Source organism: Emys orbicularis, chromosome 6 (assembly GCF_028017835.1).
Source record: "Emys orbicularis isolate rEmyOrb1 chromosome 6, rEmyOrb1.hap1, whole genome shotgun sequence".
Taxonomy (NCBI): Eukaryota; Metazoa; Chordata; order Testudines; family Emydidae; genus Emys; species Emys orbicularis.
Window position 1 is genome coordinate 115,405,454 of NC_088688.1, and position 22,900 is coordinate 115,428,353.

At 42.0% G+C, this 22,900-nt stretch overlaps 1 protein-coding gene across 1 annotated transcript in view; it reads right to left on the bottom strand.

Moving 5' to 3' along the window:
• Window positions 1–481: 481 nt before the first annotated feature.
• Window positions 482–22,900, bottom strand: part of PLAA (phospholipase A2 activating protein) — a 28,710-nt gene continuing 6,291 nt past the window's right edge. The window contains exons 3-14 of the mRNA XM_065406215.1: window positions 19,728–19,828; window positions 19,508–19,628; window positions 19,001–19,168; window positions 17,624–17,759; window positions 16,952–17,121; window positions 16,038–16,195; window positions 14,858–15,077; window positions 13,164–13,232; window positions 12,305–12,379; window positions 11,152–11,253; window positions 7,398–7,562; window positions 482–1,208 (exon numbers count right to left, since the gene is read on the bottom strand). Of these exons, the coding sequence (XP_065262287.1) occupies window positions 643–1,208; window positions 7,398–7,562; window positions 11,152–11,253; window positions 12,305–12,379; window positions 13,164–13,232; window positions 14,858–15,077; window positions 16,038–16,195; window positions 16,952–17,121; window positions 17,624–17,759; window positions 19,001–19,168; window positions 19,508–19,628; window positions 19,728–19,828 (2,051 nt within the window). The 3' untranslated portion in view covers window positions 482–642. The remainder of the gene's footprint in view (window positions 1,209–7,397; window positions 7,563–11,151; window positions 11,254–12,304; window positions 12,380–13,163; window positions 13,233–14,857; window positions 15,078–16,037; window positions 16,196–16,951; window positions 17,122–17,623; window positions 17,760–19,000; window positions 19,169–19,507; window positions 19,629–19,727; window positions 19,829–22,900) is intronic.

Below are 22,900 nucleotides of genomic sequence, written 5' to 3' on the forward strand. Positions count from 1 at the left end.
CTGCCCCAAAAGAGCTTCCTCCTCACCTCACCGGGGTTAATGTGCTGCAGCTTTTAACCATGTACAGCAACACCACATTCAACAGTTTAAGGAAATGAAGAAAACTACAAGGGAAATTTAAGTAGGCAGAATGCAATTATTAAAGTTAATCTCAGGATTCTGGCCAAGTTCAGACCTCAACTCTGACGAGTACCATCGAATCTTTAACAGTCACATTTGATCAAAATCTTAGTTTTCTGTCTGTTTTGCCAATGCTTCCCAGCATCATGCTGAAGTACTATTTTCAGTGCTGATTCTAAAGAGACTGACATACTGAATCAACAACATTTCCTTGTTTTTTTCCTTCCTACGTTTTCCTTCCAAGTACTGACCTGGTTTGACCCTGTTTAGCTTGACAGATTTAATGAGCTCATCACTCAAGACAGTATAGTTCATACCAGCGTCTCATGTATCCCAGACAGTAAAACATAATTTACAATCAGTGCAAAAGTTTTTATTAGGTTGTTCCACTCATGACAAGTTAGATCTTCATCAAATTTGTAATTCTCCCACAGTATTTTTTCAGTTATATTCAGTCATGTAAAATATGAAAAAAAAAATTATTTCGCTACATATTCCTAGTTGCCCAAGTGCTAAAAAAAGTTACAGCAGATTAAGGACAAACCTACAGCATTCACTTACTTTAGCTGGTTCTGATACAGAGGCATATTTTTTAATTTGAGAGTCAACTCCTAGAGACTTGGCTAATTGCACAGCATTTGTATCGTCACTGATTAGCGTCCCAAGAGCCACAAGCAGTCTAAAAATGGCTTCAAGGTCTTGAACAACTTCTATGACTGTGCTGATTACTGACAGACACTGAGCTTTTCCCTCAATGTTATTAACTTTATGTAACCAAACAGCATAGTTCAATGTCAATGTGGCCAGTGCGATGTGAATGTTCTTATTGCCGCCCAATTTCAGTTCTATTGCATGGGACATTATTGTGTCCCTCTGTGACATCATGAGCCTCTGGCCTCCCTGGCTGACAAAACAATTGCAAAGAGTTCTAAGTGCCAGTAACTGGTTTGCCTGCTTTCCGTTACGACTCAGAAATTTTAGGAGATGGCTGCTGAATCGTATGATATCCTTTTCACTGCAGAAATTCTCATTCACGCTGGGATGCCTGATAGACAATCGAAGAATGTCTAATGCTGGAAAGACAATATCTAAGAGACAAGAAAAATATTTTAATGCATTACACAGATATTGCATTGTTTGTAAGAACTGGAGAGCTTTCCTTATATGTGCAGATCTGTACTCCTGCTTTTGAAATGAATACTATAAAAGGAACATACAGAGAACAATTAAGATTCAGAGACCCCAAGTGCCTAAACAACAAGTACTCAAATATTCAGAAATTCATATCAAAACCAAAATTGTGTACAGAGCCTCAATTGTACAAAAAGTTTCAGATGTCTACCAGAGAAACTTTGCTGCCATGGGTATTAACTTCAGATACAGCCATAGTGCTTCCAAGACACTTGTAAACTATCATGTCCAAAGAATTCAGTCTGACAACATTGAGAAGACAAGATACTTCACATGCAGCACAGTTGTTTCACAGGTGTTAACTTTTTTCAATGTAGCCCACATCTAAATAGCAAGCATATCATGGGCAACCTCCCATTCCAGATCTCATAATGTCTTTGTGACCACTACAGCAACTGTTTACATGGAAAAGGAAAATATTTAGTGTATTTTCAGCTGCCCACACTACGATATGTTTTTTATCCAATTTGAAAAAAAATGGAAAGGATGCCATGAACTTAAAACCTAGTCTGTATTTCTAAAGTAAGCTTAAAATATGAATAGTTTCAGGTACTACTCCTGCCTCCTAGCTCACATACAAATATTTGTGGCTATAGAACCACTTAAACAAAAAACAAAAACAGCAAACATTGAACAAGGGAAACGGACACTACCGAAACAGGCTATATACAAATGGCAGGCAAATATACAACTTTAAAAGGAGATTCCCCTCCCCCCCCTTGTAGGCTGTTAGGATAATTTTGGGTGTTATTTGTAACAGTTGGTGAAAGGTTTCAGGCAGAAATGTGATTTTTAAGTTAGCACAGTCCCTTTAATTGCACTGAGCTACTGATCTCCATTTTAATTTCCCCAAACCATCTATTCTGTTCCTTTTTCTCTCCTATACATGCTTTCTTGCCCCCAAATCTCCTCCTCTTCCCCAGACACTTCCCTGCACCCACACTCCCCTGAACAAGATATCTAAGGTGCTAAGAAGTCCAGGCAGTTAATTTTCTGGATATGCTGCCCAGTTCCATCTTCCCCTGGACATTCTTCCCTCTCTGGTGGCTGACAGCTCCTGTCCCACTGATGGATCCTGTTCTTTTCCTTTTTAGCAGCAGGGCTTTTTTACCATCAGCTGCACCTGATCCTCCTCCTCACATGCAGCTGTTTTTACAGGCATCCAGGCTCTTTGAAATGAAGAGACTGTACACCCGTAAAAGCACTAAAAACATGTAGGTGTCAGCCTATGTTATGTTTTACCTAACATAAAAAAATTCATATTAAATCTCTTAAATGTGATTTGTTTAAAAAAGTTAGTTTTCTACTTAAAATGTCACGTTAGCATTAGCTTGACATAAGGGTTAATTTTAAATTCAGTTTCCTGAGTTCAGAATACACAGTGCACCCAACTGATTTACACAGGCTATAGATTTCAACCTGACGCCACCATCCGCTACGGTGAGTGCTGCATTAGAGGGGTTGTGTTGCGAGCTGGTGCAGTGAATATCCGAGTGTCTGTCTGCTGTGACCATTTGTTTGACTTGTGCTAGTTGCAGGCACTGTTTGACCATGTGGTGATTTGTTTGAAAACTGTGAATTGGGAGTGATTTGTTGCAGGTGGGCCTTGAGTGGTTGATTGGAGGGAAGGCTTTGAGCCGGGGCAATTGCTTCGAGCCAGCAGCCTTATAGAAAAGCAGCCAATTGGGAACCGAATGAGCTGTGAATAGAGGAGAAGCAAACCGAGGCAGTTTGCTTGGGGAGATTTCCCACAGAGTTTTTGCCTTTCAGGCTTCTGTAAGCAGTAAATACAACATGTGAAGAGGCTCTTAGAAGGAAGACAATATGGATAGTGAGCGATCAGCTGTTGTGACCTGCAGAGGATGTGCCATGTTTGTCTTTCTCCCAGAGGATAGAAACGACTTTGTCTGTACAAGTACAAGCTGGTCTCCATATTGGAAGAGAAGGTTAAATGTCTAGAGACCCAAGTATCAACCCTGCGTTGCATCAGAGAAAATGAAGATTTTTCTGTATAGAAGTCAGTGTTTGGTACTGCAGGCACAGCATGCTGAGGAATCTGAGAGGGCAGTGCAGAACGGGGAAGAAAATTGGCAGCATGTGACCTCCAGAAGAAGAAAGAGGAGAACCCATGTACCCCCAATGCAGATAGAAGAAAGAAACCGTTTTCAGGCTCTCTGCACAGGTACTATGGCAAAGAATGGTTTGGAAGAGTCATCTGAGGGAAGGGATCAGAAGGAGACCCCATCGACCAGAAAGCATGGGTTGCATTGTCCTAGGGATGGGGGGGTTCCATGACCACCATTCCCAAGAGGAAGAAACAGGTGGTGGTGGTGGTCGGGGACTCCCTCATAAGGGGGATGGAGTTATCCATCTTCCGTCCAGACCGGGAAACTCTAAGTGTGCTGCTTGCCCGGAGCTAGAATTCAGGATGTGACCGAGTGTCTGCCAAGACTGATCAAGTCCTCGAACCGCTACCCCTTCCCACTTCTCCACACGGGTGCCAATGATACTGCCAAGAATGACCTTGAGCAGGTCACTGCAGACTATGTAGCTCTGGGAAGAAGGATAAAGGAGTTTGAGGCACAAGTCGTGTTCTCGTTCATCCTCCCTGTTGAAGGAAAAGGCCCAGGTAGGGACCATCGTATTGTGGAAGTAAATGCATGGTTAGGCAGGTGGTGTCGGAGAGAGGGCTTTGGATTCTTTGACCATGGGATGTTGTTCCAGGAAGAAGGATTGCTAGGAAGAGATGGGATCCACCTAACAAAGAGAGGGAAGAGCATCTTCGCAGGCAGACTTGCTAATCTAGTGAGGAGGGCTTTAAACTAGGTTTGCCAGGGGATGGAGACCTAAGCCCTGAGGTAAGTGGGAAAGTGGGATACTGGGAGGAAACACAAGGAGGAGGGTGCAACAGGGGAGGCCCCCTGATTCACACAGAGAAAGTAGGGCAATCGGCTAGTTATCTTAGGTGCCTGTACACGAATGCAAGAAGCCTGGGAAACAAGCAGGAAGAATTGGAAGTTCTGGCACAGTCAAGGAACTATGATGTGATTGGAATAACAGAGACTTGGTGGGGTAACTCACATGACTAGAGTACTGTCATGGATGGGTATAAACTGTTCAGGAAAGACAGGCGAGGGAGAAAAGCTGGAGGAGTTGCACTGTATGTAAAAGAGCAGTATGATTGCTCAGAGCTCCAGTATGAATCTGGAGAAAAATCTGTTGAGAGTCTTTGGGTTAAGTTTAGAGGCGAGAGCAACAAGAGTGATGTCATGGTGGGTGTCTGTTATAGACCACCAGACAAGGAGGTGGAGGTAGACAAGGCTTTCTTCGGACAACTAACAGAAGTTTCCAGATCACAGGCCCTGGTTCTCATGGGGGACTTCAATCACCCTGACATCTGCTGGGAAAGCAATACAGCAGTGCACAGACAATCCAGGAAGTTTTCGGAGAGTGTTGGGGACAACTTCCTGGGGCAAGTGCTGGAGGCACCAACTAGGGGCCGTGCTACTCTTGACCTGCTGCTCACAAACAGGGAAGAATTGGTAAAGAAAGTAGAAGTGGGTGGCAACCTGGGCAGCAGTGACCATGAGATGGTCGACTTCATAATCCTGACAAAAGGAAGAAAGGAGAGCAGCAGAATATGGACCCTGGACTTCAGAAAAGCAGACTTGGACTCCCTCAGGGAACTGATGGGCAGGATTCCCTGGGAGGCTAATATGAGGGGGAAAGGAGTCCAGGAGAGCTGGCTGTATTTTAAAGAGGCCTTATTAAGGGCACAGGAACAAACCATCCCGATGTGCAGAAAGAATAGCAAATATGGCGGGTGACCAGCTTGGCTTAACAGAAAAATCTTCGGTGAGCTTAAACACAAAAAGAAAGCTTATAAGAAGTGGAAACTTGGGACAGATGATTAAGGGGGAGTATCAAAATATTGCTCGAGCATGCAGGTGTGTAATCAGGAAGGCCAAAGCACAATTGGAGTTGCAGCTAGCAAGGGATGTGAAGGGTAACAAGAAGGGTTTCTACAGGTATGTTAGCAACAAGAAGGTGGGTCAGGGAAAGTGTGGGACCTTTACTGAATGGGGGAGGCAACCTAGCGACAGATGATGTGGAAAAAGCTGAAGTACTCAATGCTTTTTCTGCCTTGGTCTTCACAGACAAGGTCAGCTCCCAGACTGCTGCACTGGGAAGCACAGTATGGGGAGGAGGTGAGCTGCCCTCAGTGGTGAAAGAACAGGTTAAGGACTATTTAGAAAAGCTGGACATGCACAAGTCCATGGGGCCGGATGCAATGCATCCGAGGGTGCTGAGGGAGTTGGCCGATGTGATTGCAGAGCCATTGGCCTTTATCTTTGAAAACTCGTGGCGATCAGGGGAGGTCCCGGATGATTGGAAAAAGGCAAATATAGTGCCCATCTTTTAAAAAGGGAAGAAGGAGAATCCGGGGAACTACAGACCAGACAGCCTCACCTCAGTCCCCAGAAAAATCATGGAGCAGGTCCTCAAGGAATCCATTTTGAAGCACTTGGAAGAGAGGAAGGTGATCAGAAAGAGTCAACATGGATTCACTAAGGGCAAGTCATGCCTGACCAACCTGATTGCCTTCTATGATGAGATAACTGGCTCTGTGGATATGGGGAAAACAGTGGACGTGATATACCTTGATTTTATCAAAGCTTTTGATATGGTCTCCCACAGTATTCTTGCCAGCAAGTTAAAGTAGTATGGATTGGATGAATGGACTATAAGGTGGACAGAAAGCTGGCCAGATCGTTGGGCTCAACGGTAGTGATCAACGGCTCGATGTCTAGTTGGCAGCCAGTATCAAACGGAGTGCCCCAGGGGTCGGTCCTGGCTCCGGTTTTGTTCAACATCGTCATTAATGATCTGGATGATGGGATGGATTGCACCCTCAGCAAGTTCGTGGATGACACTAAGCTGGAGGGAGAGGTAGATACGCTGGAGGGTAGGGATAGGGTCCAGAGTGACCTAGACAAATTGGAGGATTGGCCAAAAGAAATCTAATGAGGTTCAACACGGACAAGTGCAGAGTCCTGCACTTAGGTCGGAAGAATCCCATGCACCGCTACAGGCTGGGGACCGACTGCATTAGTAGTGCTGCATTAGTAGGAGCATTGCCAGCAGATCAAGGGAAGTGATTATTCCCCTCTATTTGGCACTGGTGAGGCCACATCTGGAGTATTGCGTCCAGTTTTGGGCCCCCCATTAAAGAAAGGTTGTGGACAAATTGAAGAGAGTCCAGCGGCGGGCAACGAAAATTATTAGGGGGCTGGGGCACATGACTTATGGAGGAGAGGCTGAGGGAACTGGGCTTATTTAGTCTGCAGAAGAGAAGAGCGAGGGGGGATTAGATAGCAGCCTTCAACTACCTGAAGGGGGGTTCCAAAGAGGATGAAGCTCGGCTGTTCTCAGTGGTGGCAGATGACAGAACAAGGAGCAATGGTCTCAAGTTGCAGTGGGGGAGGTCTAGGTTGGATATTAGGAAAAACTATTTCACTAGGTGGGTGGTGGAGCACTGGAATGGGTTACTTAGGGAGGTGGTGGAATCTCCATCCTTAGAGGTTTTTAAGGCCCGTCTTGAAAAAGCCCTGGCTGGGATGATTTAGTTGGGGATTGGTCCTGCTTTGAGCAGGGGGTTGGACTAGATGACCTCCTGAGGTCTCTTCCAATCCTAATCTTCTATGATTTCCCAGCTGTAGGCAGAATACAACTGCAATACTTGAAAACTCAAATACTGGTACACTTAATCACTTCCAGTTGGCCAGTTTCAGCTTAGTCCAATGAGCTCCTGAGAAGATGCATTCAGTGCAGTTTTGGAGGTTTACAGAGTAGCTTTTGAACATCTGGGTTTAAACAATGCAGAACGACATACTTTTAAGTGAAGCAATCATGAAAAATCTAAGGCACCATAATGCAAAGTTAATTACTTCCCTTCCTCAAATAACTATGGATGAATATTTGGAGGGAACAGATACACTGTGGAGGAACAACTCGAAGGAAGGGATAGATGAAGAGGAGCTTCCCAATTATCTCCTGCCCATCCATATAATGTGTTTATTTCATACCTTCTGGCCAGTTAATTGCTTTCCACAAAGTTTGAAGTTGTTGTGCTGTTGGTGTTTCTAAAGAGGTATTACATGTTACAAAGAGTAACTTTTCTAGGAGTATCAAATCATCTTCAGTTAGCTTTTGTTCTTCAGGTGCGCTTCCATTAAGTTCCTTTAGTTTACCTGTGCAACCAAAAAACCCCAAAAGGTTAGTCTGTGCCATGAGATTTCACCACCTGAAAAATACTTACAAAGCACTTTCCAGAGAATCTCAAAGCATTTTAGAAACATCGAGCCCCCACTATTTTCACAACTTTTGTTCTGTAGATTTTTGCACAGAAATTGTTATTTTGCTTGACTTCACAACCTTTCAAATTCAGTTTTTCACAAGTGGCTATTTTTCACGATCGTCATTTCCAAGATCACCCAGCAAGTCAGCAGCAAAGCTGAGGTACAATCCCAAAATCTGGATCCTTGATTCCCTGCTCTAGCCACAACATTCCATGATCCACAGTATCTCTGGAAAACTCTTGACCCAGAGAAGCCTGGACTTCCTAAGCTTAAGTTATAAAAATACATCAATAATATTAGTTCATATTTTATCATTTTGCATTTCTCATTAAGAGACTTGGCATTACAGACTCAAGAATGTTCAAGAAAGAGCTGGTTACAGAAATAAGTAACACTGTTGCAAATTTTCAAAAGTAAATAAAGTGTTTTAAAATAGGGGAGGGGGAAAAGATTTTGAATTCACATCTTTATGATACTGAAACATGTCAGCTGAAGGTGGTAAAGGATCATATCACCACAAATTAGTTTTGAGTGTTTATAGCTGTTCTCCTCCCCCCCCTTACCTTTTGATTATCAGGGTAGCTAAGGTATGGGAAGGCTGGGTAATTCAAAGTTTAACTGAGTCAAGACGTGCTCGGAAATGATTGAAATTATCTTAATAGGCATACTTGCTTGTTAAGTGCCATGGAACATGTAATCACCTTATGATTCAAAAAGCCTTTGAAACTAAAATTAGTTTCAACTATGCTAATTTAAGGACAAAATATTTATTATATATAATATATTCCAAAATTTTAAAGTTTGCCACAAAGTTGATCCACTGATGCACATACGCCTACCAAAGGTCACAAATTCCAGTTCTATAGAAAAGTACAAGCAGGAGTACCACTTCAATTACTGCTACCCTTTCTTGTCAAATTTGTAGCGGATAATCAATGGGAAGTCCTGGAAGGACGGGTTGACGTTCTATCTTGAAAAAAAACCCTACATTAAATTTGTAGTTGGGGACTCTAGCCCCCGAGTTCCATAATCTTTATCATTTGAACAATTCACTCACACAGGGCCAGTAGGAAAAACTTTCCTGGGTGAGTGACATCAATGTTTGCAGAATCTAAGCATTCATTAAAAAAAAAAAAAAAAAAAATTCTAGCCCTTGTGGTTGCAAATTTCAGTACTCACAGCTATTACTGGAAACCCTATGGGCAGCAATTAAACCAGTAAAAATTAGTCAATTTCATTCTCCATCACAGGGAAAATCTAGGAGTAATAGCAGAGGTAGGACTAGAGCTATTTACTAGAGAGAACTCCCCACAAATGAAGGCATGGGATCAGCAGAGACCACCACTATACTCAAGCAACCAGCAGCTTATAGAGTTAGAGGAAGAATGTTCTCTCTCTACCATAGGCGCGTGAAGTAGCGGTGTGGGGGGTACTGCAGCACCCCCAGGTTTTATGCAGGGCAGCTGGCCCCGCACCCCGCTCCCCAGCCACTGATTCCGTGCATAAAACTGGGGTTGTTTCCCACGCCTATGCCCTGCTCCTGGCCTTCTGCCTGCACTCTGTTCCCCAACCCCTCATCTCACCTGAGGCTCGGGTCCTGGCTGCCAGCCCCAACCCTGCTCCCAGGCCTCCATGCCCGGGGCCCCACACCCAGTCAGGGCTCTGCTCTTGGCCCCGCACATGGGGTCCCAGCTGCCAGCCCCTGCCCAGGGCTCCGCTTCTGGCCCCACACCTCAGCCCCCTTATCCCATCCGGGTCCCCCGCTCCCAGAGAGACAGCCCTGCTCCCAGCCTCGGGGTGGGACGGGAGGGCAGACAGGGTTAAGGGGGCTGGCTTTCAGCACCCTCACTACTAAAAACGTTCCAGCGCCACTGCTCTCTACCCTCTAGCAGTCTGGGTTTGGAGTTCACATTGATCAGATATTTTCTAGTACTGAGTATAAAATATGGAACCCCAGGAGGTGGTCAAAGGAAAGCACCCTGGTAGTAATCCCAGCACTCTTCATTTTCCAAGCAGCTGGGGTAAGGTTGTGGGCATATTAGGACCCTTCATTTTAGTTCAGTCCTCTGGCTATTGGATATTTGGTACATTTTCAAGCCCCATAAGGTGGGAAGATGGGGAGAGGGTGATAGTGAAATGATGAATAAATGTGGGTGGGAAGGAGATTTTACGTTCATAAGCTCTTTAGGGTAGCACTATGTCATCCCGTAAATGTGTATAGCACCTATCTCATTTTGAATTACTATCATATCAAGTATAGTTTTATAGAACTCCCTAGGTACAGAAAATACAGACAAAAAAAGAAGGGTAAGAGATTTTGGGGACAGATGAGACACAGAAAACATAGGGGAGGAAACAGAACTAAATAGCAAATGATAAGGGGGGAGGGTCAAGGGAGAGTAAGAAAAGTAAAGTGACAGTGAAAACAAGCACTATGATCTACTACAGCAAAGAGAGAGTGGAGTCAAGGCAGAAACGGAAAAGTCTAACAAAAGCAAGGTACATTTACATGAATTCAATGGAAAGTTTGTTCACTGTAAATTACAATTAAATACTGTACACCAGTTGTTCTCAACCAGGGGCCCGAGGCCCACTGCGGGGCCATGTGCACGTTTCAGGAGGTCCTCCCAAGCAGGGCCAGTGTTAGACTCACTGGGGCTCCAGGCAGAAAGCAGAAGCCCTGCCACCTGGGGCTGAAGCCAAAGCCTGAGCAACTTAGCTTTGCGGGGGCCCCTGTGGCATTGGGCCCCATGCAACTGCCCTGCTTGCTACTCCCTAATGCTGGCCCTGGCTTTTATATGCAGAAAACCAGCTGTTGTGGCACAGGTGAGCCGTGGAGTTTTTATAGCATGTTGGGGGGGGCCTCAGAAAGAAAAAGGCTGAGAATCCCTGGTGTACACAACTGTTTTACTTCGTGTGTTACGCAGGATGTCAGGCTAGATGAGTATAATGTCCCTTTTGGACTTGGTCTAGGAAAGGGCAGGGGACATGACTGTGTAACACAGCACGGAGGACAAGACTACCCAGGATATTGGGTACATTTTTCAAGCCCTGGCTATACATTCCAAATCAAAGGATGTCCTCCTGAAGCCAGCAAGGGCTGGGAGCACCGTGGAGTTTTATCGCAACAGGGGGAGCAAGACTTGTATCACTCGGAATCACAAATTCAGTGAGCAAAATCCCCAAAAAGAGCACGAATAGACATGCAAGACTTGTATTACAGGGAGAACCAAGTAGATATTTTATATAAAAGAAAAATTAGTCCCTTGTGAAATTTAGTCTGGACTCCCAATCCCCCATGGTCTGGATTTTCAAATATCCTTCCATATTGTAGGTCTGGCTGGAGCTGTGACTGAAAGATATTAATTGTGCAGGACTAGAAGGCTGGAGATGTGGTAAAAATAATGTAGCTTCTTGGAGGGGTTGAGAAAGAATGGAGAATTAGTTTAACCAAAATTAGATATAGGAATAAAAAACTCACCCAATATTTGTGTGGGGTTGGCCTGGTCAAAAGTGACAGCTTCCTTCTTTGGAAAATAAATATTTTCAGCTTTAGCATCAGTTGCTTGATAAGCACCTCTTCCTACACAAGGTAAAGATATTAGAAATTCAACAGAATAGTGTTTGATAACAAGTAGTAACTTCCTTTCAGAAAGTTAAACTCGATGGCTATATATTTCTATATGTGTTGCTCCTGAAATTTGTAACTAGTTATGCCATTAGTACTTACAATAGTTACAAAACCAAAAGGCCATAATTATAAACAGAATTAATTCATAATTGGATTTTTTCCAAATGCTTTCCTACACAATAGCAAGTGCATAACTAGGATTTCATTGTAATCCAAACAAATATCTTTCAGTTTACAATCTTTTCATTGATTCAAATATTCCAAGATCAGAAGGGACAATTGTGAACATCTAGTCTGACTTCCTATGTAACACTAGCCACATATCTCCCCCAAAATAATACTTAGAATTGGAGAGTAGATATCATATTTGACACACAAGTATGGACAGTCCAAATTTTAATCCACAAAAAAACCCTTTATCTTCACTGTGTCATTTTCACAATAAAGAGGCAAATGATTTAGGTGGTCTGCATGGGCTACACCTACATTATTTGGAATTGAAGTTTGAGAGATTTCTTTGGAAAGGCAATTTCCCCTATCTTAGCAATGAATTATCAGATTTGACCTATTACCTGTGATCGATTTGCTAGAATTACATCTGAAAAGAATAAACTCAATTAGTAGAATTCACTTAGCTATTTAAAACTGAATATGCCAATTTCTCTGGCTGGTACTACTGACACCATCTGTATGAGCAGAAACCTATTTAACATACTAATAGAGTCACCCTTATATTCCTTTAAGGGCAGATTAAACACCACATACTTTGATGTTTCACTGTACAATTCCCACTGGAGCACAGAATAGAGATATACAAAAGATGAAAAATTTCTTCCATTTTTCCAATCATTTCAGAGGGTGAACAGGCTTCCTTTTACTACAGCTTTGAAAACAATTGAATTTAATATAAAAATCTCATCTCAAGCAGAATCTTATAGTGTTAAAAGAGAAACTGAAGTGAAAGATTAGTAATGCTTATTTATTTGCAAGATGAAGCCCTTACCAGTAAATGGATCAACTACTCCACTTAAAGGAGCTACCACATTAGATGCCGAACCAGGGACATAGCGACCAGCACCTAAAAGATGGCAATTGAGGGATTACATTATGTATACCACAGCAAGGAAAGTAAAAAGATAACTAGGTTTTTCTGCTATTGATGAAATTATATCACACAGTCACAATATCCGTATACCCCTTAAAGTAAAAATGTTATTTTTAATGAAATAAAAGTTATCCTCAGCATTTCACACAGTTTGAGGATTGTGCTACACGGTGGTATGTTTTCTATGCCCTGTTTCTTCTAGCACAAAACTAGAAATTAAAAAATACAAGCCAAACTGATCTTTCTCGAGTGCCAAGTGATTGTCTTATCCCCACACCAACAGTTGTGGTCACGATCCTGCTAATTTGAAAGTGTTCTATACTATTACATTAAGACAGTTTTCACTCAGATAAAACCAGAGTAGTAAGAAGATACTAACGTGTAAAATGCTACAGAAAAAACCCAACCCCTAGTTGGCCAAGTGACTTAACAAAAGTTTAGCAAATATGAGGGTTAAGCACCTTGTTTCCTCTGCAGCTGGAGTGGTGGTACACTGTAGAGGACAAACTGAACTGTGTGAGGTAGAAGAGGGAGCCTCATATCACTTCTCCTCACAGTGGATTATCACAGCAGAGGAGTCAGTCTGGTCAATCTGAGTCAAGAGGAGTCAATCTGATCAAGATTGTGGCCCCCAAAATGAAGGGATGGGTGGAAACTTAGTGCTCTTTGTTGGCCATTGATTGGGCCTGAACATGATAAAAACCCACCTTTTGATGCCTGCCAGAGGCATCAGAACAAAAATCAAGTTATGCAATACCTGTAAATGGATCTGGTGCAGGTACAGCATTGGACCCAGATGAAGAGCCCGGAACATAGCGACCACTGCCTGTGAAGTAGTAAGAAAAGGAAAGCCAGTTTATTTTCTTATGTTGATGATAATTTCTACTGAAACCCATTAGTCTCTGCACTGGTCACTCCTCAGATAGCAAAGTGGCTCAAAATGAGGCTGAATGCAGTTTGTGCCTGGGGTGATAAAAATGTTTTGCAGGGTTTTTTTTGTTTTGTTTCTAAAGAAAGTTATACATACACACATACCATACATATACCCACACTTTCTAGTCATCTAGCCAAGCCAACTGAGCACTTTTTTTTTTCATTTAAAAAAGGTATACATTCCTACACATTTGTTGTGACTGTCAGCCTCCTAGCAAGTTGCCAAATCAACCATCTATGTTGCAAAATTAAGGCACTCTTGGGTTAAAATCATTCCGTTTAGATTGAGACTTACCAGATTTGCAATGTATCTCCAAAAGGAAGATACTATTAAAAGTCTTGCATACAAAATTATGTCTGTTCACTGAGCTTGACTACTCTCAAGAAGTCAGCTCCACGTATTTAAAAAAAAAGGACAATGTTAAAAATGTACTTTATTTTTAAAATAAAATTTAAGAAAGTTTCCTTGCTACTACCACGTTATCAATAAAGGAGGAGTTCACTTTCCACCAGGTATGTAGTTTACTTTTTGTTCTTCAATGGGATTGGAAAATGCACATACTAGTCTATCCTATTTAGGTTCTTGCACCTTGTTCATTACCATTTGAGCACTTTCTAGACTTTCAAAAGACAAATTGGGTGAGGTAATGTCTTTTATTAGACTAACTTCTTTTGGTGAGAGACAAGCTTTAGTGCTTACAAAGAGCTTTTCTTCAGGTCTAAGTAAGCAGAAACACTATCTATCAAGTGGGGTTCCTCTCCATTCTTCCCCAAGGAATTAATTGCATGTGTATGTTCTTATTAGTCATTTCAACAGTTCATAATCAGTTGCATTTGATTTTCATAAACTAGCAAAATGCTGAAGTAACACATTGCAGGGTAATGTTTCAATCTCAACAGAACTTGTAACTGAAATATAAAAAAGTCTTAAAGTATTTCTATTCAGACTTTTTTTTTAAAAGCACTAAGCAACAACAACAACAACAACAAAATAATTGTACTAAGATTCCTGAGAGCTTTTTAATTTAAGGTTAAAAAAAAAAAAAAAGAAGTTATGCTGCTTTGAAAAGCTTTGTTCTTATTACTGATTATAAAAAGAAAATTGAAGAGTAAGTGACTAATTTTTTGTTGACAGTTCAGTTTAACAAAAAATGCAAACCCAACACAGCAGTTAAATTAGTAACAATTAAACAAAACACAGTGGAAGTCAATTTAAGTCAATCAGAAGCTAGATCAGGCAAAGCCCCACAGTAAATCAGTGTCTTGCTATACAAGTATTGGAAATGGAATTTGGAAGCTTAGTGGGCTCATATTTGCATGGTAATATACAGAATGCTTTCCCAGCATTCTGCTAAACTGATGTCCCAAATTTGTGAACATGCCAACTATATAAAAATATGTTGTACGCTGCAGACAGAAAAGAACACGCACCTTATAGTTTGCAGTTTTAATTCAGAAAGATATTAACATTTGAGATCTTAAAGAATGCATCAGTGATAATTAATTTTTTTCCTTTACCTGTAAAAGGATCTGAAAATCCAGTGTCTGTATTCCCCAGCGTTTGCCCTTTGGTGTTGTCTAGAATAAACTTAACCACCTGATCCAGAAACATGGCATTTAGATCATTCTTCTGCAGGAAATTGTATGCAGTCAGCCAGGGATCATCACTGATGTTATATGGCAATTTGTAGGAAGGCCCATTTTCATTCACATCAATCGTGAAAACATAATCATATTCCTTTAAGTGGAAATAAAAATGGAAATAAGTCAAAGAGGTGTCATCACATATTTATCTACAGATACATCAAATATGGACTGTAAGAACAGTACAGGCAAATGATGCTGGACTAAGATTTCTGGTTTTGAGAACATGAATATCCTTGTTATTAGATTTCATTAAACTGTAAAATATAGTACTCTCCTATGCTGACTGTTGTCTAAATATTTTATTTTAGAAAATACTGGACACAGTTAAAAAACAAGTGTGGGCTAGATTAGCAAGTTTTACCATGAATAGAAGTGATGGTTTCCCTTAGAGTGCAGAGATGTTCCTTTTTAAAGGGGCAAAGAATAGGAAAACTGAAATCACACTTCCGTGTGTGTGGCTTTTAGAGACAAACTAACACTAAAAATAATTAAGCAGATATATCACATCAATTCTCATGAACAAGTCTGGCCATCTACAGAGGCTGCAGAGGTTAGAATAGATCAGACACACTATAAAATGCAGTCTTGAATGTATGTATACATATGTAGCATGACAAACTAGTGACCTTTTCAGACATACAACTACAACTCCCATTGAAGTCAACAGAAATTGCAGGTACTGAAAAGCAGGCCACAGGATAATCAAAATATAATGAGGCATTAGCAATAAGCAATAAACGCGTAAGAACTCAATCCCGAATAGTAAATTAAACACTGTTTAGAGTTTATACAGTTTTCCACATCAGCTAGTTGACTCCAGCAAATGTATTTCAGAAATATTAAGGTATACACTGTAGACAAGTACAGTATCTAACATTTCTGCTTCTAAATAAGAGATGTTTGTTAGACCTAGGATCTATAATGAAGTAATGACAAGTACATAACTTGTTTAAAAGTTTATTCCAAACAATGACTGGAGTAATGTGGGGTTTTTTGTATGAAGAGTTACTAGAACATCAATACGATGATCTAAGAAAAAAACTTTACATACCTTTCCTTCAAATAAAACCCTTCCAGATGTTTGCTGTGTGGCTCCAGATGAGCCAACCACTTCACCAATCTTGATCCACCTCCCTTCACTAACACTCCACTGATAGGCTTCAACTTTCCCATTATCTCTAATTAGTCGTGTCTGCCCCTCTCTTGTTCCTTGAAATAAAAATAAATAAATAAATAAATAAATAAAAAAGACATTGCATAGCTAGAGAGAACTAAGTCAGTGAAGCAGCTTCCAATGAGAAATAAGACTGTTTCCAAGTTAAAAAAAAACCTTCAAATTTGGCTCAGGTTTTTACCTCCTGACTGGGGTGGGGGTGGGGTGTGTGTGTGTTGTGTGTACGCGCGTGTGCATACATCTTTCTGCTTAAGAGCTATCCAAATTATCATTGCTTCCTTTCATTTCACTTGGCTCCATTCTTTTCTTATAGGGAGCTTCATTCTGAAGTAAATTTAAGACTAAATTTTGATGCAATTAAGACAACATCAGTTCTATTTCAACATTCATAGTTTGAAAGTGTTAAGTTTGTTTTGTAACTATTTTTTTCTTTTTTAGGAAAACAATGCCATATCAAGTTGTCCCTTACTGAGTCACATTGCTAAACAAAAACTGCTGCACTGTTGCATAATAAAGCCATTAAAGGCGCATCATAAATGTAACCTGTTCTATTTCTACAAAGTGATATTCTTCTATCAGTTAAATCCTCAGAAACAAAATATTTTATTAGCGGCGTAACAGAGCCTCCATAACACCAGTGAACACAGAAGAATGAAATTTTTATTGTTAAAGAACACAATAAGTGATCAACAAAGCCTGCTCCATCCCCAGGAGAGATGAAGCTCCTGATGCTACAAAACCAAGGTTTATTATTGTTTGTTTTTTAATGCAATAGAAACTGAAGAATTTACCAGGTTCTTTCAGATGTTCTCTTCCAGGAAGATCATCAGCATTAATGTCTCCCAAATCACTAGTTTTGGGGTCAATAGTTGCCTGGGAAAGTTCATTTTCAAAAGCTTGAATCTCCTCAGCACTTGCTGTGCGCTCCAAAGACTCTGTAAATACTCTGATAATCCCATCACTGAATGCAGAGAAATACAACACATTTAAAAATGTAATCTCCATCATCTGATATGTCAAATTGGTTATGTTCCTGGTATGGAATAAAGTTATTTCTAATATGAATTTAACTTTAATAGGCTAAAAACCAGTATCTGCTATACAAAAGATTCGGTTCTCATGTTGTCATTTTATCACAAAAAAATAAGCAGACAGAGTAGAGGTGCCTTGAGGCAGAATACGCCTATCAAATGACTTTGGTACAGAGTAACTGCTAGCCTATCCACGGTACTGAACTTTAAAAACCAGCCACATTTCCAAGGTACTATTTCTTCTGACGCCCTCAGAATAGTAAAAATGTTCTACTGAAACTAAGAAAATATAAAACCTCCTCCAAAATAAGAAATTTTATCCTGGAGCAAGGCACTTCTCCCACACACAATGATGCATATAATCAGTTTGACAAAGTGTTTTGCAAATTTAGCTCACTACATATTTATACAGACAGAGTGAGGTCTGGATACCTTGCACCAACCACGATGTCACCATTGTCTAACACACAGCAGCTCCAAACAGACTGAGCTGGAAGTCTGATTATCTGAGCACATTCCCCTCGTTTCCAGATTCTAAGTGATCTGTCCTCTCCAGTGGTCACAAAATCTGAAAAGAGAGAACATATAGAAGTTTAATATAAAAACAAAGATAAAAAGGTACAAAGTAGCTTCCTGCAGGTAAATACTTTACAATTAAATGCTTCTTGTTTCTCCTTAAATAGGTCTACAGGGAAAGAAAGGGTAAAATAGTCATTACTCATCCTTCTTTCTGAAAAAAGTGCTCAACTGTGTAAACTGGTGGGCTGATCCACTAGCAGGGAAGGTGAAATTATACTCCAAACAACAGCACAGTTCCAGTTCCCTTCTCAGGGCTTTATTAACAAAGCTTAAAAAAACCAAAACAGTCTCACCATCATCAAGGCATTGTCTTCCCCGGGGTCTGCAAGGACTTCAGTCTTCACAACTCTCCCTAGTGGAGGCTTTCTGCCAGCTGGCTCCTGCAGGTGTCCCCTTTGAAGGCCTTACAGGTGCAAGAAAGACACCTCCTAGGTCCTTCCCGAACCCTCGGCCTCTCCCATCTGCCCCTCTGTCTAAGAGGCAGCAAACCTCATATGCTATTTACTGTTGAGTGCACAAACTAGGAGAAACATGTGACCTGCTACTACAGCTGCCAGTTTTAAAGGGTACAAGAACTGTAACAAGTGCACTGAGACATGTGCATGCACCCCCCGAGGCCCCGTGCTGTTACAGTGGTTTTGGAGCTTTAGTTTTCATCAAGTGTGCAAACATTCTATAAATCATATAAAGGTCTTATGATTAACACACAAACCTGAGAATCAACTTCTTCTGTAACCTTGGGCAAATCACAGTCCTGAGCCTCTGTTGTCACATCTAACTCTCAGATAGGTAGTGAAGATTACATAATTAACATTTGCAGCGTGCTCTGAGATCCTTCTGCAGAAGTTGCTATAGGAATATTAAGTATTGTCTCTACGACTATTGCTATGTATAAGTATCATTTTTGCACTATGCTATGGTACTGATAGGCAGATGGCAACCCGGGCTGAAATCCTGGCCCTGTTGAAGTCAATGGGAGTTCTGCCATTGACTTCAGCGGGGCAGGATTTCACCCGATTCCCAGGACCTTTTGGCTCATATCTATTTTCTGAGCAGTTTTGAACCCAGATGTTCAAGAACATTTCTCCTGCAGTGACATTTTCATTGTCCAAACAGAAAAATACAGAAAATAGAATGCCGATGAAAGAACTCAGATTATATAATGGTACCAGAACTGCCATTCATTTTGAAAAGCTATTTTGCTATTTTACTTTGGAAGTAAAGTCTTACCTTTACAATGAGGGAAGACAGATATGCTGTATATATAATTTGTATGTCCGTAATAAATTTGTAGACACTCGCCCGAGATCTGCCACCTTCGAATACTGGCATCATTAGCACAGGAAAGAAATTCTGTGTCACTTAAAATCGCTAAACCTCTCACACAATCTTCGTGTCCTTTATAAAGGAAAGGAAAAGGTTTTATGAACAACCAAATATTGCTTTCAGCAGCAGCAGCTTAACATATTAATATCTTATTTTGCAATCTCATTTCTTTATCCTAGAAACTGATGTTTAATAAAGACCCAGCTTTAAAAAAATTCCTTTGCTTAGCACTTTCTGAAAATCAGGCCTCTTTAACGTGTCTCAAGTTGGGTATCCAAAAATCACTAGCCACTTTTGAAAATCTTGGTCTAAATATTAAGTTACTTGAATCCATTAAATTTTCACAAACAGGAAGTTGATTTATAAAGATGTCAGATTAGAAAATACTCTCAATTTTACCCAAATACTTACCAGTGAATGTTCTCTCGCATCTGCCTGCTTTCCATAGTTTAATAGTTTTGTCAGCTGAACCAGTCAACATTAATCCCTGCTCAGGCAGTATCTTCACTGCCCATACTGCAGCTGTGTGACCCTGTGAACAAGAACAGTGTTAGAATAGCTAGAGAACAACTGAATTTACAAAGCTGTTCAATTATTCATTATTGGATATACTCATGAAGAACTACTATACCTGTAATGTCATCATGCATTTGTCATTCAACCAGACTTTAGCTGTGGTATCCCATGAGCCACTAAGCAATGTGCCAAATTTCCCAGATGAAAGGCTGCAAACTGGAACAAACATTCAAATCAGCATTGACACATTCCTATCCTCTGCCCCTTTCTTATTCCAGTAACATATGGAAGGAGATTTTTCTTATGCTAGCGGCATATATTCATGGAATGTAATTTTTTTAAAACTTATTTCCAGGGCAAGCTTTTGGTGCTTTCCTCTTCTATTTTGGAAAGGAAATTTAGCATAACTTCAGTCACAGTACTAATTAGAACTAAATTCTTCAGAGGACATCTCTGTGACCCAGAGGTCCATTGGAGCCAGCTGGCAAATGGTACACTGTTCTGTAGCAGCAACTCCTAGCAGGCCTGACTAACTCACTACACCTAGCACACAGCTTTCAGGGTATTTATCCATAAATGATGTAATGTAAGAGCTTAAATGAAAGTAAGCATCTCGCTGATCATTAATGTCATTGTGAAATATATGTATAATGAAAATATGTTCCTAAAGTCTGAATCTAGACAGGACTCACAAACAGGTTTCTGCCAGACAAAGGTTGTATATTCACCTGTCTCAGTTCACACATAAGTTAAGCATAGTAAGCCAATACAATGGAAACCCAATTTACATATGAAGTCAACAGGGAGGCAATACACTACAGACTGAACCACAGCAGGAAGTAAACGAACAACACATTTACATTCATGAAAACGGGATCCCAACCAAACTTGGTAGGAGACGCTGCAAAAGGACATGGGGGGGAGGGGAGGAGAGAGACAAAAAGGCTCTAGACAGGAGGTTAGTCTCTAAGTTTAGCATGTATTGATTTGATTTTATATGTAACCCTTCTGGTTTCATTATCCTTACTCACTAAAGTAGAACTGCAGCATTACGAATACCTCAAGAATGGAGGTTGTTCATAATTATGGTTGTTCTTTCAAAAGTTTACAACTGAAGATTGACTTAATACAGCTTTGAAACTTTACTATGCAGAAGAAAAATGGTGCTTCCCCCCCACCCCCTTTTTTTTTTTTTAGTAGTTTACATTTAAAACAGTACTGTATTTGGGGGGGGGGAAGTGGGGTTGGCACGGGGAGGGAAGGTCTCTGCTGCTGCCTGATTGTGTACTTCCGGTTCCAAATGAGGTGTGTGATTAACTGGTCAGTTTGTAACTCAGAGTTTCTACTGTATGTCTTAAATCTTGATTTTTTTATGATAAATTTATGATTGTTTTCACTATAAGTAGATCTCAGTGCTATGGTATTGTACAAGGAACTGATCCCAAGTCGAATCATTCAAGCTGATGTGTCTACTGTACCAGGTATGCTGTCCCCAAGGGTATTACCATGAGTGGATAAGGGGCTGAACACAACAGGGGAACGCTTCAAAGTCTTGGGTCTGGGGCAGGGGTGGGCAAACTTTTTGGCCCGAGGGCCACATCGGGGTTGTGCAACTGTATGGGGGGCCGGGTAAGGAAGGCTGTGCCTCCCCAAACAGCCTGGCCCCCGCCCCCTATCCGCCCCCTCCCACTTCCTGCCCCCCTCAGAACTCCCAACCCATCCAACCCCCCCTGCTCCTTGTCCCCTGACCGCCCCCCCCATCCAACCACCCTCTGCTCCTCGTCCCCTGACCACCTCCTCCCGGGACCCCCTGCCCCTAACTGTCCCCTGGAATCCCACCCCCTTATCCAACCTCCCCTGCTCCCTGTCCCGACTGCCCTTCCAACCCCTATCCACAGGCCCCCCGGGACTCCCACTCCCAACCCTCCCTGTTCCCCATCCCTGTCCGCCCCCCCAGAACCTCCGCCCCAGCCATCCGCCCCCTCAGGGCCGTAGCAACAAAGAACGTGGCCCCCTCCGAACGGTGGCCCCCTCCGAACATATGTCCGGGCGGGGCCCCTTACAATGCAGAAACTGGAATGCGGTATTTATTTTGCCACTTTTAGGGGCGCCCTTCCTTGCAGGGCCCCCTCCGGTCAGAGGGCGCTCGCTACGCCTCTGCGCCCCCTCCTCCCTGACTGCCCCCCAGGAGCCCCTGCTCCCTTACCCAACCTCCCCCTACCCCCCGCACCCTTACCAGCAGCAGGAGCTCACAGCTGCGACACCCGGCCAGAGCCAGCTGCGCTCCCCACGCTGCCCAGCGGGAGCGGCAGGCAAGAGTGTGGCCTGCGTGGCTGCGGGGGAGGGGGACAGCGGAGAAGGGGCCAGGCAGGACGGTCCCGCGGGCCGGATGTGGCCCGCGGGGCTGTAGTTTGCCCACATCTGGTGTGGGGTACACCTACTGTTATCCTCCAAGGCAACATAAGGGTTTGTATAGCCCAGAGATTGATTGGGTAGCTAACAGACTGGAGGTGTCAGGAAGCTGACTCCCAATTAAGCACAAACAAGTCTCTCTCACACTGGAGTCAGGGAGGATAACAAGGTGTCTCTCGGTGTATGTCTACACTGCAGCAAAACATGCCTGGCTGGCACTGCGAGGGGGTGGGTCCCCAAGCATCTACACTGAAATTTTATAGCCCTACAGCCCGAACCCTTCAAGCCCAAATCAGCTGACACAGGTCAGCCACGGGCATGAGGATATATCTACACTGCAATGTAAGCCCAGGGTTTGAACTTAGGCTCAAGCCCAACCCCCTTCCATCTACACACAAATCGCTCTAAGCCAGGGCTTGGACCCAGGAATCAAGCCCTAATGCTTTGCAGTGTAGACGCAGCCCCATTTGGCTCGTGCTCTGAGAGTCTCAAAAGTATTCCACAATCCAAGGGCCAACTTTCTTTGTCCCCGGGACAGTCAAGTTTGGAGGAGGGCTCGTGGTTTTTTAACAGCTCATAAAGTCCCAAGTGGGGCCCTACTTCAGCACTGAGGGTCCTAGGTGATACCACAACACAAATATTATTAATCCAAATAAATAATTATACATTATGATAGCTATGCCTTGCTCTGTTGAAAACATGAGAGTTACTGTGACTAGTTTACAGAGAATCTGGATTATACAAAACCTGCTGATAGCCATATTTGGAAGTAATTCATCATGGAAAAATACTAAAGAATTCTAAGTCTTAGAAAAGCCACATTTTATGAGCCATATTTTATTTTAACCAAGTTAAAGACAATTTGCATTAGTTCCA